This window comes from Ovis aries, chromosome 12, assembly GCF_016772045.2.
Source record: "Ovis aries strain OAR_USU_Benz2616 breed Rambouillet chromosome 12, ARS-UI_Ramb_v3.0, whole genome shotgun sequence".
Lineage (NCBI taxonomy): Eukaryota > Metazoa > Chordata > Mammalia > Artiodactyla > Bovidae > Ovis > Ovis aries.
This window is the reverse complement of record NC_056065.1, coordinates 43459802-43486078: the sequence shown is the minus strand read 5'-3', so window position 1 is coordinate 43486078 and position 26277 is coordinate 43459802. Positions and strand designations below refer to the sequence as shown.

The window sequence follows — 26277 nt, the reverse complement described above, 5'->3', positions numbered from 1 at the left end:
CCTACACTGTGATGTCTGGAGTCACCAGTTGGTGGTGTTGCTTCATATTTCCTCCACCCTGCCACATCATTCTTCTTGGTGGTGGTTGTTCAGTCACTAAGTCCTGTCCGACTCTTTGACCCCGTGGACTGCAGGACACCAGGCTTCTCTGTCCTTCACTATCGGCCGGAGTTAGTTCAAACTCATGTCCATTGAGTTGGTGATGCCATCCAACCATCTCATCCTCTGTCATCCCCTTCTCCTCCTGCCTTCAATCTTTCCCAGCATCAGGGTCTTTTCCTATGAGTCATCTCTTTGCATCAGGTGGCCAAAGTGTTTTAACCATCCTTCTTGATATTTGATGTCATTTGTAGAATCTATATGAAGCCAGGAGCTGGGCAAAGACCCTTCCTTGCAAAGGTACCTTTGAATGTCAGAGAAAGGAAAGCAGAAAGGAAGACAGAAAGGTAGGCCGAGGCCTGAGCAGATCTGTTAGCTGTGGCAAACCCATGGCAGGGAGAATCTTGGGTTTGACTGCTAGTATGACGGCTGAGGTTTAGAGCTAGGGCGGCCCGTGGCTCTGCCTTCAGGGCTGCTGTGTGGGACCAAAGCACCGGCCCGGTTGCCTTCAGGGTGTGGGTTCCAAGAGTGGGTCTTATTTTTGCCAGCTCCAGAGTATATGCTGCTTCACTGGGCCCAGAGCAGGGCAGGCCTCGGGGACCCACCAGATGTGCGGGGCTCACAGCCAGGGCGGGGCTGGTTCAGACCGCTCTCCTTGTCCGAGGTGGCACTTGCACAGCAACTGTCCTGGGTGCAAGCATCTCCCTGGCCAGGTGTGTACACTGGCCTAATGGTGTAGGGTGGGATGACTTCCCGCCTCTGTGCTCATCCCTTCCGCCAGGAGCTGTGGACCTGGGTTCTCAGGAACAGCCAGAACTGGGGGTTCTCTTCCCTTTGCCTCTATCCGTTTCTCCTTCTCCTTCCCTCTCCTTCTGTCTTGTCTCTCTCTCCTGGGCCTAGGGGACCCAGAAGGACAAGCGGTGTCTGCATCCCCAGGGAGGGGCCTTGTGCGTCCCCAGCATTGATCCTCTCTCTCCCCTCCCAATCTGCTTCAGGGCCCTGCTGGACTCAAGCTCAGGCTGGAGAGAGAGGACAGGAGCTGGGGACCCTGCAGTCACCCCCCATGGCCAGTAACCCTCTGCCCAGCAGACCATGGCCATGGCTGTGCCTCCCCCTGGGGTTGGGGGTGGGAAGCCGCAGGGGGAAAGACTGCCTGCGCTGCCGGAGGTCACAGCGTCTTGCTGTCCTGTGAGCTTAGCCGGCGAGGTGCTGCAGTGAGGCTGAGTGCGGCCAGCAAGCATCCAGGCAGGAGTCCCAGCCCCGGGGTCTGACCGTTAAGCAGAAGGCCAGAGTGTGGGGGCCTTCTCCCCTCCCCTGCCCCCCTCACTCCCTCCTGTGCCAGGAAGCCCTGGAGGGACCCTGCTCCTGACTGTGCTGGAAGGGAGGGGGCTACGGGCCAGGCCTTGTCCCAGAGGGACCCTGCTCCTAGACTGTGGCCTAAGTGCTGGAAGGGAGGGGGCTACGGGCCAGGCCTGGTCCCAGACAGACCCTGAGTGGGGGCTTCTGAGCAGCACGGGGGTTTGGATGCCTCCTCCACCCCCCGCCCCACCCCAACCCATCCCCTGGCTCCCTCTTTCCATGCCTCCCTCCCTGCTGTGAGGTTTTTTCTCCTCTCCTGCCGCAGCCTCTGGCCCAGAGGAGTTCTCTGCAGTCGAGGCTGCTGCAGAGACAGGAGCGGGGAATAAAGGAGGTGGGGGGAGGGGAGTGGTCCTTCTGCAGCCCCAGGTCCCTCTCACCCTTGTCTGGGCCACCCCTCTTGGAAGTCCCATCCTGAGAGTCACAGAAGCCCTGGCCAACCACTCCCTTGGGGGGGTCTCCCAAAGCAGCCCTCTGGGCCATCCAGGGAGTGACCTTGTCTGGGCCACTAGCCCGTGTGTGGAGGTGACCCCCACCCGCCCTCATCACGGCCATGGGGATGGGCTCTGCTGGAAGGGGGGCTGTCCTCATGGACTGAGGTTCAGCTGTCAGGCTGAGCTGCCGTCCCCCCACCTAGAAGTGCAGGGAGGGGGTCCCAGGTCTGTGGCACCCCAGAACCCAGGCTCTTAACCACTATGCCCTCAGCTTCAGTCTGTCCAAGCCCTCAGCAGTTGGCCTTCCTGTCGGGAGGTGCCCCAGGTGTCTCTCTCCCACCCCGGTTCCCCTCTGGCTGGAAGGCTCTCCTTTTTTTTGGCAAGAGGAAGGAGGGAGCTTTCCTAAGGACTGTGTGGCTGTCCCTGCTTTGGGGGCTCCCTGTTCTGACATTGGTCACCCTGAGGGTTGGAGTGACCGTACCATATGCCTCGCTGAGGCAGCCAGCATCTCCAGGTACATGGCAGCTGTCCTGTCTCCTGGCCTGGTGTCTGGGGGGACGGTGAAAGGGGGTGCTGGCAGCTTGCTCAGCAGGGCTGGCGCCCCACCCGGCGTCCGCAAGGTGAGCCCAGAGCTGCTGCTGGGCCTCCAGCCCGTGGGCCCGCTCTGTCCTCGGCCCTCTCCCCTTTTTTATTCTTAGCAGTCCCAGAACCTATTGGTAGAGATGGCAGCCAGCTTTTCATTTTGTTTTTGCTTTGCTGGGAAAGTCCAAATCTCCCACTGAGGGGAGGCAACCGGGAGGGGGTTCTGGCCTAAGATCTGAAGGCTGCATGTTGGGCAGCCTCTGCATAGTGATGGCCACCCCTGTTGCCTCTCCCTTGGGACTGTTTTAAGGATTAGGTCAGATAATGCGCATGGAAACGCTCTACAAATGGAGACTGCTGTTCTCCTTCCAAGTGGGCTGGGAGGGGAAGCAGCAGCGTGTCCGTCTCTCTGGGCACCGGGTGACTTGTAGGTGACTTTGTTGGGTTATATAAAGACGGTAAGTGATCTCCAATTCTCTCATGTCCATTCTTCACCTAATATTTTCTCTCTCTCACACTTATACATGTACCTAAATGTCCATGTATTGACAGCCTGCATAATGTATCCCTTTCAGTCTCTGTGTGTTTCTGTTCAGTCCTGTTTATATCACAGAATATGAATTGTTCTATTATTAGGCATCTCAGTTGTTTCCACTCTTTGCTGTTTTAAATAGTACTTTGCGAGCTTTTAAGAAAATTAAGGTATTCACATGCCGTAAAAGTTACCCTGTTTTAAAGTGTGCTATTCAGTAGTTTTTAGTATATTCACACAGTCACGCAACCATTATCTAATTATAGAACACTTATGAGCGTTCTGCGAAGTGTTTTTTCTTTAAGTGTGCTTCTGAAGTGGAATGACGAGACCAGATGGGTCAACATGACCTTATGGCTGTTTTTACATCTTACTGGACTGAAAATTCGCAACAGCTGCATCCGTCATTGGTGACATTCCTACAGCTCTGTCCACATCGGGCCCCTGTCTTCCCTGTTCCTGCTCTTCTGGTGGGTTTGCAGCTGCTCTTCTCAGGGTACCTTGCATGGGGTGCTGCCTGGGAGGCTGTGAAGGCGAACATGACCCAGGAGTAGAGTGATGGGTCTCCCATACCTGCAGTCTTGTGACTCGGATGAGTTCAGTGTTTGAACAATTTTGGAGCCAAGTTGGTCTTTTCTCCCTGTTGTCCAGTCTGGTTGTGCTTTGTTCCAGAGGTCCCCACCCTCTGGGATCTAATGCCTGATGATCTGAGGTGGAGCTAATGTAATAATAATAGAAATAAAATGCACAATAAATGTAATGTACATTTAATCATTCTGAAACTGTCTTCCCCCACCCCAGGTCCATGGAAAAATTGTCCTCCATTAAGCTAGTTGGTGGCGTTAGTGGTAAAGGACCCACCTGCCAATGCAGGAGATTTAAGGGAGGGGGTTTGATCCCTGGGTTGGGGAGATCCGTTGGAGGGGGGCACGGCAACCCACTCCAGTATTCTTGCCTGGAAAATCCCAAGGACAGAGGAGCCTGGTGGGCTATAGTCCAGAGGGTCATAAAGAGTCAGACACAGCTGAAGTGACTTGGCACGCACATGCATGCTTTATTCTATCCTTGTTCATGTATTTTTAAGAATCAATTTTTTTGGTGGCGGTGGGTCTTTATTGCCGTGCTCAGGCTTTCTCTAGTGGTGAGCAGGGTCTGCTCTTGGTTGCGGTGCGTGGACTTCTTGTTTCGGTGGCTTTTCTTGTTGCGGAGCACAGGCTCTAGGGCACGGAAGCTTAGTAGTGGTGGCTCTCAGGCTTAGTTGTTCCTCGGCATGTGGGATCTTAGTTCCCCGACCAGGGATTGGACCCATGTCCCCTGCATTGGCAGGTGGATTCTTATCCACTATACCACCAGGGAAGTCCCCCTTGTTCACATACCGATGGGATTTTACCCTTCAATTTTCAACCTAGGAAAGATACTAGGAGTCGTATGTGTCACTTTCAGGAAAAGTCAGTCCACAATAACTGGTGGTAACCAGAAAAAAATCACCTTGTTGGATGCTGTCAGGAGGACCAGCCCCCACCTGGGCTTTACCACCCTGCCTTTCCCCGATGAGGTGCCAGCCATGGGCCTGATCACTCCATTTTAACTGGAAAGACAGCTCCGCAGGAAAGGATCTAAGTCCCCAAATATGGGCTGTGCTAAACACAGGCTCACTTCCCCTCCCACCCGCAAGCTTGAAATTAAGGAATGAAGGAAGCTCTCTTTTACACAGCGGGTAGTAAACCTATGAATGCCTCCTCTCCAGGAGTGAGAGCGGATAAAAATAGGAAAAGGGCCACTTAGGGATTTGCTGAGCTAATGACTAGTAAGCAGATAACAGGACTCTTTAAGACTCTGCTGTGTTCTCTCCATCAAAAATTCATCTGCTCTCAAAGCTTTAACTGTCCTCTTTACGCTCCTAAATCTACTCCAATTCATTGATTCCAAGATACACATTTTTACATATTCGAGCCTCTCTGAAGTTGGGTCTACCATGGATGGGATGATAGAATTGAATTGGCAGCCAGTTTCCATCTTGTTTCAGTCGCTTAGTTGTGTCCGACTCTTTGTGACCCCATGGATTGTAAACTGCCAGGTTCCTCTCTGTCCATGGGATTTCCCAGGGAAGAATACTGGAGTGGGTTGCCATTTCCTTCTCCAGGGGATCACTTGACTCAGGGATAGAACCCTTGTCTCCTGCATTGGCAGGCGGATTCTTTACCATTGAGCCACCTGGGAAGCTAAAATGTGAACTCCCTCAAGCCAGATCTTAGTTTCTGTCTCATTTTTGATTTGATGGAATTTAGTCTATCTCCAGCATTCATTGCCTTTCCAAGCCCTGGTCTTATATATATAATCTCTAGTTGCCTCTGAGATACTAATATTTTCACTGTGTATATCACCATGTCAGACCCAGCAGATTTGGAACTTAAATCATCACTGCATTGTTCTCATGAAATACTGTCTGCTTTTTCTAATTTTTTTTGGCCGTGGTGGGTCTTCGTTGCTAGTTGCAGTGAGCAGGGGCTTTTCCTCATTGCAGTGTGTAGGCTTCTCACTGCAGTGGCTTCCCTTTGCAGAGCACAGGCTCTAAGAGCGAGCAGGCTTCGGGAGTTTCAGGGTGTGGGCTCTGTAGTTGAGACTCGAGGGCTGCAGAGGGCAGGCTCAGTAGTTGTGGCACACGGACTTAGTTGCTCCACAGCATGTGGGATCTTCCTGGACCAGGGATCAAACCTGTGTCACCTGGTGAATTCCTAACCACTGGGCCACCAGGAAAGCCCTCTAACTTCTTCATTTTCAAATAGTGGCTGTTCTCTGGGTTGTCAGTTGTCTCTGACAGACCTTCTCTTGCAGCCCCTGTGATAATAAAAATGCTAGCCAGTGTGTATCAGTGCTTTCTGCATGCCAGGTATTGCTCCACGCCCCATGTACATGTTAGCTCATTGATGTTCACAGCAGCCCCACAGAGCAGGCACTGCGGCCAGTCCTCTTTTATATGTGATGTGGAATCACTTGCCTGAGGTCACAGGGCTAAAAGAAGGCACAGCAGGTCCTTGAACCCACGCAGCCTGGTTGCAGAGACTGCAGACCATAATCCTGCACGGCCTTTCATGGATCCAGCCAGTCATCATGCAGTTTCCCCTCATCCACTCAGTGTCCTTAGGCTTCACTGTTTGCTGTAGCCTTTGTTACTTCCTTCAGTTGCAGCCAAAGCTGTTCATTGATTTCATTCCCACCTGTCCCCTCTCTGTTCATTTTGCAAATCGTAGGTGGCTTAATCTTCTCACAGCACCTCTCTCAGGGTTCCACCTCCCTACTCTAATAAAAAAAGAGTTTTATTGAGAGATAATTCACATATCAATTTGTTGTTGTCTAGCCTCTGAGTTGTGTTGTGTCTGACTCCTTGCAACTCCATGGACAGTAGTTTACCAGGCTCCGCTGTCCATGGGATTCTCCAGGCAAGAATACTGGAGTGGGTAGCCGTTTCCATCTCAGGGGATCTTCCCAACTCAGGGATCAAACCCAGGTCTCTTGCGCTGGCAGGTGGATTCTCTACTGCTGAGCCCCCATCATATAATTCACTTACTTAAGTATAGAGTTCAACGGGCTTTGGTATATTCACAGAGCTGTGCATCCATCACTACAATCAATTGCAGAACATTTTCATCAAAAGAAGCTCTGTATTCCCCCCTACTCTGATTAGCTGCCACCCTCTGATTATGCCCCTCATCCTTCCAGCCCTGGAAACCATGAACTTACTCCCCATCTCTGTGGCTTTGTCTGTTCCAGACATTTCATGTAAATAGGATGTACAGTCTGTGACTTTCTGGGTCTGGCTTCTCTCACTGAGCAGAATGTTCTCAAGGTTCATCCACACTGTATAGCCTGTGTCAGTGCTTCATTTCTTTTTTTTATTAATTATTTTTAATGGGAGGATAATTGCTTTACAATATTGTGTTCATTTCTGCCACAGATCAACATGAATCAGTCACAAGTATACATATGTCCCCTCCCCCTGCCACCCCATGCCACCCCTCTAGGTCATCACAGAGCACCAGGTTGAACTCCTTCTGTTATACAGCAAATTCCCACTGGCTGTCTTTTTTACACAGGGTGATGTCTATGTTTCAGTGCTACCCGCTTCATTTCTTTTTATCGCCAGATAACATTCTGCTGTGTGGATGGATTCACCACATTTTATTTATCCACTTATCAGTTAGTGGACATTTGAGCTCTTTCTCCTTTTTGGCTGTCATGAATAAGGCCGCTGTGAACATTCGTGTACAAGTTTTTGTGTGGACATACGTTTTCTTTTCTCTCGGGTGTCCACCTAGGATTGGAGCTGCTGGATCGTGTAGCAACTCTGCTTAACTGGTGAGGTCGAGGACGTTTAATAGCTCCTCAAGCCCCTCAATCTCCTTTCCAAAGCCCTTTCCATCTGTTCTCGATCTCTGCTCTTCCGAATCACAGACTGGCTGCTTCTGCCAGACTAGCCAGGCTCACCCCCATCCATCATCTGACCTGTGTGTCGGGGCCTCTGCCCTCTGGCTTACGCTTCTCACTCCAACCAGGATGTGGCTCAGGGGCAGAGTCGGCCCCCCACATACAGTTCTTTGAGACACACAGCAATTTAAAAAATCTGAAATATTTGTACACTTGAGATTGTACTTAATGATCCAGTTTTTCATGTCCTCTGTATAAATGACAAGGTTCGGTCACTGTGGGCCCACATACCTGTGAGGCACTCCCGGCCTGACTGCAGCCAAGGGACACGGCCCTCCTTGTCCTCCTCACACCTTTCCTGGCCTATGAGGTGCTGAGCCCCTAACCCCTTGCGTCAACCCCCCGCACCCAACCAAAAAGCCCAGCTTGGTTTCCTGCTTCAGCCACCAGCCTCCACTTCTGAAAGCCACCAAGAGCCCGTGCTGCTCAGCCCCATGCCAGGCGGCCTGTTCTGCCGTGCGGCTGTTTGGGTGGGAAGTTACAGGGAGCCAGGGAGGTGGTGAGAATGGCAAGCTCTGGGACCTGCTTTGTTGCTGTTTAGTTGCTAAGTTGTTTCCGACTCTTTGCAACTCCATTGACGTAGCCCACCAGGCTCCTCTGTCCATGGGATTTCCCAGGCAAGAATATTGGAGTGGGTTGCCATTTCCTTCTACAGGGGCTCTTCCTGATCCAGGGATCCAACCTGTGTCTCCTGCATCTCCTGCATTGCAGATGGATTCTTCATCGCTGAGCCACCAGGGAAGCCCCTGGGGCCAGCTGCCTAGGTTCAAATTTCAGCTGTGCGACCTTGGGCAAGTTGCTTGACTTCTCTGAACCTCAATTTCCTTACATTGTATTTATTTTTATATGTTGAAATATGTATTTGTTTATTAGGCTGTGCCAGGTCTTCATTGTGGCAGGATCTTTAGTTGCGGCATGTGAACTCTTAGGTGTGGATCTAGTTCCCCAACCAGGGATCAAACCCCTGCCCCATGCATTGGAGTGTAGAGTCTTAGCCACTGGACCACCAGGGAAGTTCCTTTTTACATTTTAAAATGAGGGTAGTAACAGGACCTCTGTACATGTTGTTACTGTGAGGGGTAAATGGACTGATACACATCCGCCATTATTGCTATCCTGTTATCTTTTTCTTGATGTCTTCTCAGTGATATTGTGAGGACTTTGGAGACCAGACCCCCATGGGGCTGGGAGCTGAGCCTTGGTTTCCCAGCTGTGGGTACCTGGGGTAGTTTGGCTGCAACAGCCGGGCTGGTTGTCCTGTGTGTCCCAGGTTCTGCGTCCTTGACCAGAGCTGCAAACTCACGCTCCACTCCCGAGGACCAGACACCTTCCCAGGAGCCGACTGTGGGCCCCACTTCCTGCCCTGTGACACTGGCCCCATTGCCACGCCTGGCCTGTAGGGCTGAACTGGGGCCAGGTGGTCCCTGCTCACCATCCAGCTGGCCCGAGCCTGGCCAGGGCAGGTGGGCCAGGCAGGTCTGAACCAGGGGCCATTTCTTTGTGTTGGTTTGAATTAAGTATTGATCAGATAAAAAAAAGAATGATTACACAATCCCAGGTGGCGCTAGTGGTGAAGAACCCACTTGCCAACACAGGAGATGCAAGAGACCTGGGTTTGATCCCTGGGTCGGGAAGATCCCCTGGAGGAGGGCATGGCAACCCACTCCAGTATTCTTGCCTTGAGATTCCCATGGACAGAGGAGCCTGGCGGGCTACAGTCCATGGAATCACAGAGTCAGACATGACTGAGCAGGCACACGGACACACACACACAATCTAGGTAACATGCAGAACTGATATAACAGATACCAGTGAACTTGCCAACCTTGGGTCCCTCCGCTAGTCCTATCCCAGTTCCTCTTCTCTACATTCCAGGTTTTAGGTGGACTTTCCCCTTGCTTCTTTATCGTTTCTGTGTGGATCCAGTTGCTGAAAACATGCTGTCTAATTTGGAAGAGTCATCATGCTATGTGTGTGTGTGTGTGTGTGTGTGTGTGTGTTGAGTCTTTTCTGTCTCTTGAACCTGCATGCAGGATAATCTGCATGGATCTGTCTTCTAATAACTGACTCTTTTTTACCGCCGACCTTTCGTAATCCATAAAACCTGTTTATGGAATTTCTTATTTCCTCCTGTATTTTTCATTGATTTGACATTCTGTTTATCCTGGTCATATTATATTTTCAAAGCAGTTTACATATTTACATCACATCGTCAGCTTTATTTCTCTGAACATGGAACCTCCGAGGTGGGTCCCTGGTGGCGTGTGTGTTCAACTTCCCAGCTGCACAGTGTTCTGCGGAGTGACTGCTGCGCCATATCTGATGCTTGAGATGCTGCAGGGAGCAGGCAGATGCAGTCCTAGCCTGATGGAGCATCAGGGTGGCAGGAAGAGCGAAGAACAGGCAGCACCAAGTTAGTCAGGGGAAGCAGCCAAAGACAGGGCCCTCCAGGAGGGCAGGCTGAGAGCTTGGTAGAACCTTCCGGAAGCCGAGACCTGAAAGACGAGCAGAAGCTGCTGGGCGACAGAGCTGATCCCAGGTTACAGGCGACGCACGCAAACCTCCGATAAGCAGCTGCTCTTCTGGTGGTGATGTCACCTTTTTCTGTACGTAAGGCTGTGGATTGGTCCGAGTCTCGGCAAGTCAGCAGAATGTGAGCCGTGCCATGTGAGGGGTTGTGGCATTTGACCACTGGCTTGTATGTATTTGAGTCACTGATAGTCAGGTGGTTCTGAGCCCTGGAGGAGGAAGTGTGATGTGTGTGGTTGACCAGCTCCTGACTGCTCACCCCAGCCCCGGGCCTCTGACTTCTTCCTCTCATGTAGACAGGGATGGTGGTGGATCCACCGTGCCAGACCCTGTGGGTGTAACAGGAGGGGTGCCTGGCGTCTCCACGCTGTGCCAGGCGCCGTGAGCATTGATGTCAGTGCCAAGCTCTGTGGTTGCTGTTCTTCCTATGTGTCACCTTCTTTTACCTTCTCGGTAACCCCATCCACTGGCCACCTGCCATTTCCACCTGTATGTTTTAGGCTTAAATACACCTGGTTTCCCCTCCATCAACCCCTTCCTCTACCCGGTCCCCTCATCTCAGATAATGTCACCATGCCCGTTTTCTGCTCAGGCCTGAGCAGACACCTTCCCAGGAGCCAACTCCCCCTCCACCACCCCGGGTCCTTGAAGCTGGCTTTGGCTTCACTTTTTCACTGGTGCTCGCCCGCATGGGTCAGCTTGCATGCTAAGTTGCTTCAGTCATGTCCAGCTCTTTGTGACCCCATGGGTCATGGCCCACTAGGCTCCTCTGTCCATGGGATTCTCCAGGCAAGAATACTGGAGTGGGTAGCCATTTCCTTCTCTGGGGGATCTTCCCAACCCAGGGATGGAACCCGCGTCTCTACATCTCCTGCATTGGCAGGCATGTTGTTTACCTCTAGTGATACCTGGGTCAGCAGGTCCAGTCAGTTCTGACTCCAGAAGTGCCATCCGCCCTCTCCAGCTGCTGCACTCCATCACTTTCGTCGAGGTCCCAGCATCACCCCCCGCCTCCCGCAGGCCCAAGTATCACCACCCACCCAGGTCCCAGCATCACCACCCACCCAGGTCTCAGCATCACCCCCCCCCAGGTCCCAGTATCACCCCCCCCATGTCCCAGCATCACCCCCACCACATCCCAGCATCACCACCCACCCAGGTCCCAGCATCACCCCCCCGAGGTCCCAGCATCACCTCCCTCCAGGTCCCAGTATCACTGCCCCCCCCACATCCCAGCATCCCTACTCACCCAGGTCCCAGCATCACCCCCCCTAGGTCCCAGTATCATGCCCCACCATGTCCCAGCATCACCACCCACCCAGGTCCCAGCATCACCCCCTCCCAGGTCCCAGTATCACCCCCAAGGTCCCAGTATCACCCCCCCAGGTCCCAATATCACCCCCCCCGCCCATGTCCCAGCATCACCACCCACCCAGGTCCCAGCATCACCCCCCCAGGTCCCAGTATCACCCCCCCATGTCCCAGCATCACCCCCACCACATCCCAGCATCACCACCCACCCAGGTCCCAGCATCACCCCCCCGAGGTCCCAGCATCACTCCTCTCCAGGTCCCAGTATCATCCCCCACCCCATGTCCCAGTATCACTGCCCCCCACATCCCAGCATCACCACCCACCCAGTTCCCAGCATCACCCCCCTGAGGTCCCAGCATCACCCCCCTCCAGGTCCCAGTATCATCCCCTGCCCCATGTCCCAGTATCATTGCCCCCCACACCCCAGCATCACCACCCACCCAGGTCCCAGCATCACCCCCCTGAGGTCCCAGCATCACCCCCCCAGGTCCCAGTATCACTGCCCCCCCACACCCCAGCATCACCACCCACCCAGGTCCCAGCATCACCCCCCCCCGAGGTCCCAGCATCACCCCTCTCCAGGTCCCAGTATCATCCCCCACCCCATGTCCCAGTATCACTGCCCCCCACATCCCAGCATCACCACCCTCCCAGGTCCCAGCATCACCCCCCCAGGTCCCAGTATCACCCCCACCCCATGTCCCAGCATCACTCCCACCACATCTCAGCATCACCACCCACCCAGGTCCCAGCATCACCCCCCAGAGGTCCCAGCATCACCCCCCTCCAGGTCCCAGTATCACCCCCCCAGGTCCCAGTATCACCCCCCCAGGTCCCAATATCACCCCCCCAGGTCCCAATATCACCCCCCCGCCCATGTCCCAGCATCACCACCCACCCAGATCCCAGCATCACCCCCCTGAGGTCCCAGCATCACCCCCCTGAGGTCCCAGCATCACCCCCCCCAGGTCCCAGTATCACCCCCCCACCACATCCCAGGATCACCCCCAACCCAGGTCCCAGCATCACCACCCCCAGGTCCCAGCATCACTTCCCTCCACTCCCCCCACCCCCCGCCACCTCTGGGCCGCCACCTGGTCTCCTGCGGTCGACCCCCACAGCAGGCCGGGGCGTGACTGTGTGGAGGTCTTGCCATCTCCTGCTTCAGCCCCTGCACTGCTTCCCCTGAACCTGGAGACAAGGCAGCCTCTGCCCCTCATCCTACAAGCCCCGCCCTCCCAGCCTCGCCCTCCTGCTCCCCTTCTTCTGGCGCCTGGCAGCCAAGCTCGTCCAGCCTCAGGCTTTTCCTCTCTTAGCTCCCTTTGTCTCCGCCTGGCTTCTTGCAGGGCTGCCCCTGCACGTCTCAGAGCGGACTCCTTATTACCCTCTGCCATGAACTCTGTCTATAATGTCTTCATTGGCATTTCCTCCCTCCCATCTTCCCCCGCTCTCCCCGACTATAAGCCGAGGGCAAGGACCCAGCACCTGTGTGGGCTTGGTAGGGGGTGACAGTGAGCCCCCTTTGATGGCAGGATGTGGGGCAGAGACTTGGAAGTCAGGTGACTCACCCAGGGTCACGCACCAGCAAGCTGCCCAGGCCCTCACCACGATGCCTAGCTTCCTGGGACCAGAACTTTGAGGCCCACGGGGTCTGACACCTGGTGGGGTGGGTCTCGTTGGCTCAGGGCCGCCCGCCCCCTTCCTGCCCAGTTCTGCTCTGGCACTCCAGACTAGGGAGTGTGGCTGTGGGCACAGGAAGCACAGGCAGAGGTCAGCCACGTGCCCAGTCCTTATGACTCCTTCCCCCCCCCCCCCCCCCCCCCCCCCCCGGCAGGCCGCACCAGCTTCTACGAGGAGTATGGCGTCATCCGCGACGTCCTGCAGAATCACCTAACGGAGGTCCTCACACTGGTGGCCATGGAGCTGCCTGTCAACACCAGCAGCCCAGAGGCCGTGCTGCAGCACAAGCTCCAGGCCTTCCAGGCGCTGCGGGGCCTGCAGAGGCACAGCGCCGTGCTGGGCCAGTACCAGGCCTACAGCGGGCAGGTGCGCAGGGAGCTGCAGAAGCCAGACAACTTCCACAGCCTGACGCCGACCTTCGCAGGTGGGCCCCCAGGGCCGGGCACGGGCTGCTGGGCCGCCCCCTGCCCGCCCCCAGGTGGAGGCAGTCCTCCCAACACAGACCCCTTCAGGGTGGGTCAGGAGGGGCTGGAAGTGGGATTTTGTCAAGGTGCTTAGAGGCGAGTGAGAGATGTCCCTGCCTCCCTGGCCTTCTGCCAGCATAAAGCAATGGGTCACCTGCTGGCTCCCTCTGGACAGAGGGGTAGACACCTCAGTGGTGATCTCTGTTTAGTCCATGGATGTTTCCAGGGCTTGCCCAGCTGGGCTCAGACCTGGCTCTGCCCTTAAGGAGCTTATCCAGCCCCCAGAGAGGCTGCAGGCCGGGGGCACACCTGGCTGCCACGCAGCACGCCAGGCAGGCAGGTGCCCACTGGGGCACTTGCACAGGCTCAGAGCTTTCTGGGGGTGGCCGGCTCCCTAACACTGACGTCCCAACCCCCAGCACCAGAGCAGCAGCTGCTGGTTGGGCGCTGACCGCGTGCCCAGCACTGTGTGCACATCATCTCATTTAACCCTCCCGTGCAAACACATCAGGAAGGTGTCGTCATCCTCACTTAGAGGTGAGGGGCTGTGAGGCTCGGTGAAGTTCCTAGAAACTTGCCCAAGGTCACACAGAGATAGGCCATGGGAAAACCAGGTTTGCAGCTCAGTCTGAAGGGCGCTCTGCGTCTGACTCTCACCGCCATGGCCCCCTGCAGGCCTCCTCAGCTGCACAGTGGTTCCCTGCAGGCCTGTGGCTGAGACGCCTGGCTCCCCCTCTCCTTCCCCCCTACCCCCATATCTGATGGCCTCAGCGCATCCTCAGTGCTCTACAGACAGGAAGGAAGCACATTTCCCTAGGAACACCTCTCCCCACCCCCATTCAGCATCAGTGCCACCTTGCACCCCCACCCCTGCCCCATGAGACTTCTCGCAGAATCTCCCAATTGGAGCCCCTCAGCCCAGCTCTCCTTTGGGGACAATGGCACTGAGAGGCCCCTCAAGGGCAGTGGGTGTCCGAGGTGGCCCATGAGGCTGCTTTCTGAGCACTGACTGGGAAGAGAAGATAATAGAAGAGGTGAGGTGGGGGTGAGGCTAGCATAGCAAGGCCAGAGATTCCCAGAGGAGGAATCAGAAAAGGAGGCTGGCCAGCAGGAAGGAAAGAGGGGAAGGTGAGCCAGCCGGGAGGTCTGGGTCCTGTGCTGGAGCATCACTCCTGCTGTCCCCCTGTCACCTACTCCAGGCATCCTCGTTCACATAGACAACCTCCGCTGGGAGGGTGTCCCGTTCATCCTGATGTCGGGCAAAGCCCTGGACGAGAGAGTGAGCTACGTGCGGATCTTGTTTAAGAACCAGGCGTTCTGCGTCCAGAGTGAGAAGCACTGGGTCGCTGCCCAGAGCCGCTGCCTGCCCCGGCAGATCATCTTCTACATCGGCCATGGCGAGCTGGACAGCCCTGCCGTGCTGGTCAGCAGGAACCTCTTCCGGCCGACCCTGCCCTCCGCCAGCTGGAAGGAAGTGGAGGGCCAGCCCGGCCTGCGCCTCTTCGGTCTCCCGCTCTCCGATTACTATGCCTACAGCCCCGTGCGGGAGCAGGATGCCTACTCCTTGCTCATCTCTCACATCTTCCACTGCCGGAAGGACTCCTTTGTCACCACGGAGAACCTTCTGGCCTCCTGGGTCTTCTGGACACCCTTGCTGGACAGCCTGGCCCACGAGGTCCCACGCTTCTACCCAGGAGGAGCAGAGAATGGACAGCTGTTGGACTTTGAGTTCAGCGGCAGCCACCTGTCCTTCTCCCAGCTGCTGCCGGAGCAGCTAGTGCCGGGGCCAGACTCTGCTCCGCTGCCCAGTGACTTCCAGGTCCTCACGGCCAAGTACCGAGATAGCCCGCTGATCTCGGCCTGGCCTGAGGAGCTGATTGCCAGGCTGGCGGGTGACATCGAGGCCGCCGCTGTGCGGGCCGTGCGGCGCTTTGGCGAGTTCCACCTGGCTCTCTCGGGTGGCTCGAGCCCAGTGGCCCTGTTCCAGCAGCTGGCCGCAGGGCACTACAGCTTCCCCTGGGCCCACACGCACCTGTGGCTGGTGGACGAGCGCTGCGTGCCGCTCTGGGACCCCGAGTCCAACTTCCAGGGCCTGCAGACGCACCTGCTGCAGCACGTGCGGGTCCCCCACTACAACGTCCACCCCATGCCCGTGCACCGGCGCCAGCGGCTCTGCGCCGAGGAGGACCAGGGCGCCCAGGCCTACGCCGAGGAGATCTCTGCCCTCGTGACCAACGGCAGCTTCGACCTGGTGCTGCTGGGCATGGGCACTGACGGGCACACGGCCTCCCTCTTCCCGCAGTCGCCTGCTGGCCTGGATGGCGAGCAGCTGGTGGTGCTGACCACGAGCCCCTCCAGCCCGCACCAGCGCATGAGCCTCAGCCTGCCCCTCATCAACCGTGCCCGGAAGGTGGCCGTCCTGGTCATGGGCAGGATGAAGCGTGAGATCGCCATGCTGGTCAGCCGCGTGGGCCACGAGCCCAAGAAGTGGCCCATCTCGGGCGTCCTGCCAGACTCTGGCCAGCTGGTGTGGTACATGGACTACGATGCATTTCTGGGGTGATGGAATCTTGGCCCTTTGCTCACCCCCGTGCTTTCCTTCATTCACCCTCTTCATTACCCTCTCAGTCCTGCCCCCTGCCCATGCGTGCCCTCCTCTCTGGAATCTGACATCTCAGGGTCAGGCCCCCAGCAGGGAAGGATAAGACCCGGTCCCAACACTGCAGCAGTCCCTGTCTAGCGATGGCAGGTCCCCCATGGAACAAGGAAGAGATGGCAGCTCTGCTCTCAAAAATCTACAGATCCAAGTCAGGAGAAACGTCCACTTTAAGAAAAGACCTGCAGCAGTTACATGTGGGCATCCACCAGCGCAAACAGGAGAGTCTGAAAGCCAGAGCAGGAGTGCAGTCGGGGGGTGGTTAACCAGAAGGTACCTGTGGGCCAGGAGCCTTGGACTGCCTCCAGCAGAAAAGCAGAGTGTGGATGCTGGAGCCCAGGTGCCCACCTGGAGCCACGAGCGCCTGCTAGGACCTGCCGCCTCCTCCTCCGTCCTTTTTTTCTCCAGCCTCCAGCTCAGCCTGCTGTCCTGTCCCCTCCAGGGCCACCTCCGCTTGCTCTGCGTCTCAGGTCCCGCCTTCCTGGACCTCCACCAGGGAGGTCTTCCCACCCCCTCTGCTTTGCTGTCCCTCAGACTCCCTAGCAACAAACGCTAGGATGTGGAAATGGGTCCAAGAATCTTGTGGCTGTGCTGTGGAGCTCCTTTTCTCAGTAGGTGGACTTTACCAATGGCAGGAGGCGCCGGTTCCCCAGCTCCATCAGGGAGGACCCCTGCCCCAGGCACGTGCCGCTGTCTCCCGCCTCGGCCCTGCTGGAGCCTGTCTTTTGTGGGGGGCGGGTGCCGATAGCGTGAACCTGCCACCACAGCCAGACAGCTCTGCGTGAGGCACTGAAACACACTGGACAGAGTTGGTCAGACCATTCCTGGGATCCACACTGAAGAGGATCCTTTTGTCTCAAGGGACTTCCAGTGAGTGTTTCCGCTCTCAGCGTCTCCTCGTTTTTCCTGAAAAAATCCAGTTAAATCTTTCTCCTATGGTAACATCTAGGGGGAGTGAGATGTGACATCAGGGCACCCAGACCATCCAGGCGCTCCGACCCTCACCCAGCTGGAGCCAGGCCTCCCTGGCGGAGCGGCTGCAGCCCACGTCAGCAGTGGCAGTCCACCGCTGTCCCAGGGCCTTCGCTGGTTGTCAGTGCCGAGAAAGGGCGACTGCTGCCCACCCTTTCACACTACCTCATGGAGGCAGTGGCCTCTTATGTGCCAGCCCCTTCTGCCACCGCTCACTTCACCACTAACACAACGCTGAAGACTTGGGGGAGGCAGTCCCGGTCGAGCTTCTCATTTAGAGTAAACAGGTGCTCCCAAGAAGTCCTGGGCCAATAACAGCTGTTTCTCTGAAACCCCCAAGCGGTGGGAGGCATCTACAAGATTCTTTTATAAAAAAGTGAAAATTCTCAAAACGCTTGATTTCAGCTTTCCACACAGCCCAAGTTACATGAGTGAAGGGTAAAGCAGGGTTTTCTGTGGAACAGCTTCCCCATCTGATAGGCACAGTTTGTATCAGATCAGGCAGATACAAAGTGTCAAGGTCACACCAAGGGCTTTCCTGGGCAAGAAGGAGCATCATGAAATGTGTCTTTCAACTTTTGATTGTTTGCACTTTCTTCAAGGCTGTTTACACTTCTTCAAGAATTTACAAGAATTCTTGCTTTGGAGATGTGTGCCTGTGAGGTGGGTGCTGGCAGGGGGCTCTGCACATAAAGGCTCCCAATAACATTTGGCTTCCCCCAGCCTCCAGAGACCCCATCCAGACAGGACATCAATATTAATGCCCAGAAGACTCACCTTGGCCGATCAGAGCACAGTGCCCAGGTGGGAAAGTTTCCTCCCTTTCTGAAAATCAGCGTTTTTAGCTTTGAGGCTGCTGATGGGAGTGGACTGCGGGAATGGACACGTGACTGCAGGTGTCACGTGTGGCCACATGGGGGCGCCCTCAGACCATCCCTGCTGTCTGGACCACAGAGCCGCTCATCTCTCCCCGCCCCCAGGCTCCTGAGCCTCCCCGGATCCCTAGCACTGAGGACCTCCCCCTCCCCAATCTGTTCCTTAGGAACTTCTGTGAGAAAGAGAGGGACTTGCATGTGCCCAAGTGTCGCTGCAGGATAAGGGGCCAGCAAACTTCTGATGTCACCATTTCTGAGTAACAGCAAGTTACCACAGGCCTGAGCCGGGCATGTCCTGTTCTGAGAGGAGCACCTTGCCTCAAAATGCACCTTCATCTTTGGAGAGCGTGTGTAGGGGCCAGGCGGGGCAGGAAGTGCCAGGGTTTCCTTCCCAGAATCAAGTGCTCTGGGGTTTTTGTTGTTTTTTAATTGGGGTGCAGTTGCTTTATGGTGTTAGTTTCTGCCGTACAACAGAGTGAGTCAGCTCTTTGTACACACATCCCCTGCCTCCTGCGCTGCTTCCCTGGTGGCTCGCTGGTGAAGAGTCCACCTGCCAGTATGGGAGATGTGGGTTCAGTCCCTGGGTCGGGAAGATCTGGAGAAGGAAATGGCAGCCCACTGCAGTATTCTTGCCTGGAGAATCCCATGGACAGGGAGCCTGGCAGGCTACGGCCCAAGGGGTTGCAGAGAGCATGCACATGTGCACCTCCCTCTTAAACCTCCCTCGAAGCTCCCCACCCCCAATCCCACCCCTCTAGGAAGCACTGTCTTAAACTCACACCAGCGTAGTCCACTGGGAGCCCTTGTCACAGTCCCGCTTCCTCCCGCTCCCCTTCCCCTTTTCTCTCTCCTATCCTGTGCTGGTGGTTTTCAGACTTTCTGGGTCATGATCCACAGCAAGAAACACACTTTACATCATGAGTCAGCGCTTGCACTCATGTATGAATCTGCATCTCAAGCCAAAGTTCCATAAATGAATTCTCATCCTGAGAATTCTGGATACCTTCTTTTTAAAAAAAAAAAAAAAATGCTGCTTATAATTCACTAAATCAAGCTGATCCATAGTTTGAAACGTGTTGCTCTAATCTGACTTTTACACTGTTGGGTAAACCGAGGTCCCAAGGGTTGGAAAGGAGCACGGGCACCCAGCTTACACAGGGATGCTCATGAGCACTCTGGAACTGGTACCCAGGCTTCCTGTTCCTGCAGCTTCATGCATCAGGCTGGTCTCCACTGATGCTGCTACAGCCTCCGTGGTGGGATGCTCACCGCTCCCATCACAAGGGAGGGGAGGGGTGGGTGATGGAAGACACATCAGTCGGAGCCCCAGGGCTTCTGGAAGCGGTGATGATGTGTCCTATACAGAGGGTGGCAGGCTGAGTACTAAATGTTTTCTGCTGTATGGTCTTGTTTCGTCTTTACAACAACCCCGTGAGAAGGTGGAGGGATCCTAATTGACCGATGATTTTGAAGTTGAAACTGGAGTTGTCTGACGACAGCAGGCCAGTTCTAAACCGGACGTGGACCGCAGGGTTGTAGACATGTGCTCCCAGCCATCCTGCGGTACCACCTCCTTCCCAGGGAGCCCAGTGCAGCTCCCAGCGTTTCCCAGACAGAGCCCAGGCAGCTGGAGCGGCTCTGCAGGCCTGTGAAAGGAGACCGGCCCCTCCTCTTGGAGGCCGGCTCACATCCTCTTCTCTGAAGCAGGTTTATTACCAGTTGCTGCAGGGAGAGATTTAGGGACTTTCCCAGCTGCTAGAAGCTAGATTCTGATGTTGCTCCGGGAGCAAAGTTTCCTGCCAACTGCAAGTTAGGACAGTCCTGTCCTCCTGCCCCACTTCTTGTTCTTCTGCCGACAGTGCTTTCTTCCCAGTCCCGGGCCTCCCAGGGACCAGCACAACCCGAGCTCTGCCAGCAGGCGGTATTTCAGAACACTCCCTTGGGGACTCTTGTTCCAGAGCTCACGGGTCCAGTCTCCCCGGTCTGGGACCTTCCTCTTCCCCGTTTGCGTAGAGAACCAGACAGTGTGGCTGAGAAAGGGAGGGAGACGCTTCCGCAGAAACTTAAGGGGCGGTTTCCTACAAGTTAGTTTTCAGAAACAGACTTTTTTTTTTCTTGACAAAAATACGCACAGTCTTACAGAAGCAACCTCTGCATCAGCTTTACCAGCTCTATTTTTATCTTAAGCAGACAGGGACCCATGGACCTCAGTCCACGCCGGGCAGTGTGTCTGTGTCCGAGAATGAACAGGTCACAGGAAAGGCCAGTGGTGACAGAAGGGTGAGGGAGCCGTGGTGGCAGGTCCCCAAGCTTGGTGCCTGCCCGCCCCACAAAGGCAAACTCCAGTGGGGCCGAGGCCTGGAGAGGCGGCTGTGTCTCGCGGTGGCTGCCTGCATGGCCCAGAAGGGGCCATCCGCTCCCCCCTTATCGATTCGCTGAACTGAAGAGCATCCCTTTCCCAGCCCTCCACCTCCCCTCTGGGAACCTCCCACTTCCCCTGGAGGCTGCAGCTGTGCAGGTGGCAGTTGAGATTCCCACGAGGAATAGGGTGGGTCCTCCAACCTCATCCCTGTTTGGCAGCTGGTCTGTGCCCAGGGACAGCATCGGGAGGGATCCGCAGTGAGGTCAGCTCTCAAGGAGGCCCTGAGTGTTTTGACTGAGGTCATGGATTTGTTCTTCCAAGAACCCCGCCTGCCCCCCCCACTGCACCCCACTGACGGGCCAACATTGGGGCGGGCGTCAGCCTACCAGTCCAGGGTCCATCTTCCATTGCTCACTTGGAGGTTGGAGCTGGGCACCAGCATGTCCTCTGTGGTCCTTTGCTGCACACTGTTGCCTCCACGTGAGATGAAAATCCCGCTTCACGCTCTTCCTGCTCTAGAGGCCTTCCCAGTGCCAGGCATCTTCACCAGAGGAAGCCAGTGGGGACCACACCAGCCTGTGTTCTTGGAAGATGTGCGTCTTCCAGAGCATCCCGTGACCCCTCTCCAGAGGTTCAGGCTTCTGGCCTCCGGCTCTAAGCACTCCAGGTGGGGCCGGAGTGAGGAACTCTTAAGGATTCCTCAGCTCATTGCAAAGCAAGGTGCACACTCACGAACACTGTCAGCACAGGAGAAAAGTAGCCTGAGACTAGAGGAGGCGCTTCTGGTCTCACAGCAAGCTGGGGGAGTTGGGGGGAATGAGCCCTTTGATGAACTGTCCTTTCCAGCCAACTTTCAGAAGCCCATCTCTTGTAAAGCAGACACCAGTGCTGTATCTGCATGGGACGCGTAGATGGGGAGGGGCGGAGATCTCAATTAAGTATGCTGCTTTTGTTCGTGGTGGTTCTTTATCCTTGATGGTCTTTCCCTTGCTGTCAGGTGTTCTAAAGTAAATCTCGGCATCTTTTCTGTCCCTCTGGCATGGGAAGGGATAGATACATTTCCATTCACTAAAAGTCGCATGGAATATGGTTGAGCGACTGGCAGCTTTAGAAACAGAAGTGCAAACAGAATTACATATATTCATCAGTTTGGGTCCTTGGCTGTACCCCACAGTCGTCTAGACAGGTTGGTTATAAATGGTATGGGGTACTCGAGTATAAGGAAAGGACCCTGGAGAAGCTGGTAATCAAGGCTGAATGCGCATCTCTGAGGCATGACCTGTACAGTCTGCCCCACCCCTCCTTGGTTTGGAAGGACAGGGTAAGAGCAGACATCAAGGGGCCTCTGCCGGCTCTGAGAGCCACCGCTTCCCGAGCCAGAGTGAAGGTTTCCAGCCTTCTTGGTGCTGTGCTTAGCAGCTATTGCCAGAAAGAGCCCTGGATGGGGGGTGTGGGCTCTGAAATCATGGTCTGTTGCAATCTGGGTTGTGTCCATGCATTCTGTCCCGTGCGGGGAAACAGAAATCCAAACAGGATTTCTGTTGGGAGGGAAGAGAGACAGGCAAGCTGTTACCTCGGAGAGACTGTCTGTTCCCCCGGGTGGTGGAAGACCGATGACCCGGCCAATGGCGTGAACATGCCACACATTTCTGCAGAAAGAGCAACTGCTCCTGGCTTGTACGAAACACTGGACACTTTTAATGATGCCTCTGACAGTGAGACATATTCAGATCAGAGTTTTTAAAATGCCTTTTTTGTATGTCAAATGTACCATCTATTTTTTAAACAATAAAATTGTTTCCCCAAAATCCCTGCTCGTTATTTTTCCTGGGAGACCGAGTGTGATGGGCTGTGTGTGTGCTCTGAGAGGTTGTGGCGAGGCAGACCCAGTTACCCCGCACCTATCACAGGTGGATCTGAGCAACCAGCCGGTCCCGACTTGCTTGAGGGTCCCTTGGGCTCCTGGGAGAGACAGTGAGGGGCAAGACGACTGGGTTTCGTAAGTTCACAAGCAGCCTGAGGGATGTCGTCTCCCCGTCAGTCTACCTGGCGGATCACTCATGCAGCAGGCCTCGCCTGGAGGGCACTCACTGTGATGTCTGAGGTGGGTGTCAGTTGGGGCGCCTTTGGAAGCATCAGTATTTTGGTAAAATAACGCATACTCATAAGTGAATTCATACATCGCCAAAAGGCACACAAATAAATGTTAAATCACTGCAGTCCAGTCCCCGCCACTGCAGAAATATTAGCAGAGCAATATTAGCAGAGGTGACCAAAACTCATGTCCTCACTGAGCCTCTGCTCATGTTCTTGATCCTTCCATCTGCCCTTTATTTGGGAGGTCCACTGTCCACCCCTCTTCAAATTCCTCTTTCTCCTCCACGTCCTCTTCACTAGCAGGTTACTCTGGCCTTCCAGTCACTTCTAGCCCCACATTCTGTTAGAAGTGGTCTCCGAGGTCATCTCTGATCCACTGGACACAGCCATACCTCAAGGTGGCCGCCACGCACCGCTAAGAGTCCACACTTCCACAGCAGGGTCCAACACAGCCCAGACAGGAGACCTCATTTCACTGACGGTCAAGAGGTAACTGTCGTCAAGACCTGTCGGCTACCACCAAATCTGGGGCCCAGGACAGAGTCTGCCGGTCCTGAGAGCAAAGCGCTGGCCGGGGTCGGGGCACCTGGCCTTCACTACTGACTCCTTGTCTTCCTTGATTCTCTTTGTGATTGTCAGTACCGGGGGGCCCCCAAAGCTGAGGTCTGTCCCCATTCTCACTTCCAATCAAGAGGGGAGGCAGTTTGGAAAAACTGAATTTTCTCATTTTGATTTTCATTTATGTATAAAAAAGACACCATTAAGGGACTTCCAGTTGGTCCAGGAGTTAAGACTCCTTCCTTGCTTCCCACTGCAAGGAGCACAAGTTCCATCCCTGGTCAGAGAACTAAGATCCTGCCTGTTGCACAGCATGGCCAAAAAAGTTTAAAAAATTAAAAACAAAGTTGTCTGCAGTGCCTGCCACCCCACCTAGTAGTTTTTTCATGTTCAGCAACCTCCCTCCCTCAGGAGATGCTCTATCTCTGTGTCACATGGTTTTGTAGCCTTTATTTTTTATGTTTATTTCATTGTGAGCCTTCTCCACACATCCCCGTGGTCTTCATACTTGGTTTCCACACAAGTGTGAAATCCACTGACAGGAAGCATCCTGGAAGCATATCCCCTCCTCTGCTGTTGAACATTTATTTCTAGCATTCATCAGATGGCGCTAGTGGTAAAAAAACCCACCTGCCAATGCAGGAGAGGTAAGAGACATGGGTTTGATCCTTGGGTCAGGAAGATCCCCTGGAGGAGGAAGTGGCAACGCACTCCAGTATTCTTGCCTGGAGAATTCCATAGACTGAGAAGCCTGGTGGGCTGCAGTAAGGTTTAAAATGACCAAGTGCTTGTGAACCGCTTTGTAATCAAGAAATAAACCCTGATGTGACAATAATTATAACCACAATAATAAGCAATGGCCTAGGAAGGAAAGGTCTTCATAGAACCATTCAGCTTCAGCTTCTTCAGCGTTACTGATTGGGGCATAGACTTGGATTACTGTAATATTGAATGGTTTACCTTGGAAACGAACACAGATCATTCTGTCGTTTTTGACATTGCATCCAAGTACTGCATTTCGGACTCTTTTGTTGACCATGATGGCTACTCCATTTCTTCTGAGGGATTCCTGCCTGCAGTAGTAGGTATAACGGTCATCTGAGTTAAATTCACCCATTCCAGTCCATTTTAGTTCACTGATTGCTAGAATGTCGACGTTCACTCTTGCCATCTCTTGTTTGACCGCTTCCAGTTGGCCTTGATTCATGGACCTGACATTCCAGGTTCCTATGCAATATTGCTCTTTACAGCATCGGACCTTGCTTCTATCACCAGTCACATCCACAGCGGGGTATTGTTTTTGCTTTGGCTCCATCCCTTCATTCTTTCCAGAGTTATTTCTCCACTGATCTCTAGTAGCATATTGGGCACCTAATGACCTGGGGAGTTCCTCTTTCAGTATCCTATCATTTTGCCTTTTCATACTGTTCATGGGGTTCTCAAGGCAAGAATACTGAAGTGGTTTGCCATTCCCTTCTCCAGTGGACCACATTCTGTCAGACCTCTCCACCATGACCCGCCTGTCTTGGGTTGCCCCGTGGGCATGGCTTAGTTTCATTGAGTTAGACAAGGCTGTGGTCCTACTGTGATTAGATTGACTAGTTTTCTGTGAGTATGGTTTCAGTGTGTCTTCCCTCTGATGTCCTCTTGCAACACCTACCATCTTATTTGGGTTTCTCTTACCTTCGGTGTGGGGTATCTCTTCACGGCTGCTCCAGCAAAGCACAGCCACTGTTCCTTACCTTGGATGAAGGGTATCTCCTCACCGCTGCCCTTCCTGACCTTCAACGTGGGATAGCTCCTCTAGGCCCTCCTGCGCCCGCGCAGCCACCGCTCCTTGGACGTGGGGTTACTTTGCCGATTAAGGTCCATCTAGTCAAGGCTATGGTTTTTCCTTTGGTCATGTATGGATGTGAGAGTTGGACTGTGAAGAAGGCTGAGTGCCGAAGAATTGATGCTTTTGAACTGTGGTGTTGGAGAAGACTCTTGAGAGTCCCTTGGACTGCAAGGAGATCCAACCAGTCCATTCTGAAGGAGATCAGCCGTGGGATTTCTTTGGAAGGAATGATGCTAAAGCTGAAACTCCAGTACTTTGGCCACCTCATGTGAAGAGTTGACTCACTGGAAAAGACTCTGATCCTGGGAGGGATTGGGGGCAGGAGGAGAAGGGGATGAGAGAGGATGAGATGGCTGGATGGCATCCCTGACTCGATGGACATGAGTCTGAGTGAAGTCCGGGAGTTGGTGATGGACAGGGAGGCCTGGCGTGCTGCGATTCATGGGGTCACAAAGAGTCGGACACAACTGAGCGACTGAACTGAACTGAGGAAGGAAAGGAGATGTAAAAGGAAGCTGGAAGCCTCTAGGGCAGAAGAGAGAGGAGGGAACCACGGGGTCAGTATGATCACAGGCTGTATCCCCACCACAACCCTGAAAGAGAAGTGAGAAGAGGCTGCAGGCCAGGGTGATGGACCCAGTGGTTAAGATTCCCAATGCAGGAGGCCTGGGTTTGATCCATGGTCGGGGAACTAGATCCCACGTGTCTCAACTAAAAGATCCTGCCTACTGCGACTAAGGCCTGGCACAGACCAATTTAAAAAAAAAGGAGTTCTTGAGTCCGGGTTCCACACTTTGGGTTTCCAAGCCCCCTGATTCCCAGGCTGCAGGCTACTTTTTTCCTGAATGGTGGCCATCACTTGCTATTTTAACCCAGACTCCTTCGGTTGCAAGTGACAGAAACCCAACTCAAAGTAGATCTGAAAGAAGGACTTCCTGGCTCCGCTCTTCGGAAGGGCAAGGGTGGGGCAGATTCAGTGGGACTGAAGTCAGGGAAGTCAGCCAATGTCACCAGTAAGGTGCTAGGCTCCTCCTTCATTGGGGCTGCCAGATTTAGCAAATAGATCCACAGGATACCCAGTGAAGTTTGTGTTTCAGGTAAAGAACAAATAACCATTTTATTTTTAAAAATATTTTTAATTGCTAGTTGACTGTTAAAGATTTTTTTTTTTTTAATATTTATTTGGCTGCATTGAGTCTTAGTTGTGACATGCAGAATCTAGTTCCTTGACCAGGAATCAAACCCAGGCCTCTTGCATTGGAGTGCAAAGTTGGGCCCCTGGACCACCAGGGAGGCCCCCAAGTGTCATTTTAGTAGCAGTATGTCCCAGGAAACATTTGGGATGGACTTAGACTAAGACATTATTTGTTGTTCACTTGAAATGCAGGTGGCTCAGTGGTAAAGAATCCACCTGCCAATGCAGGAGACGTGGGTGTGATCCTTGG

The 26277-nt window shown here is 54.3% G+C and overlaps 1 protein-coding gene across 2 annotated transcripts in view; it reads left to right on the top strand.

Moving 5' to 3' along the window:
- H6PD (hexose-6-phosphate dehydrogenase/glucose 1-dehydrogenase) overlaps positions 1–22148 on the top strand; it is a 40684-nt gene extending 18536 nt beyond the window's left edge. For both annotated transcript variants that reach the window (XM_027975665.3, XM_027975664.2), the window contains exons 4-5: positions 13166–13435; positions 14675–22148. In XM_027975665.3, coding sequence (XP_027831466.2) covers positions 13166–13435; positions 14675–16038 — 1634 coding nt within the window. In that variant the 3' untranslated portion in view covers positions 16039–22148. The remainder of the gene's footprint in view (positions 1–13165; positions 13436–14674) is intronic.
- The last annotated feature ends 4129 nt before the right edge of the window (positions 22149–26277 follow it).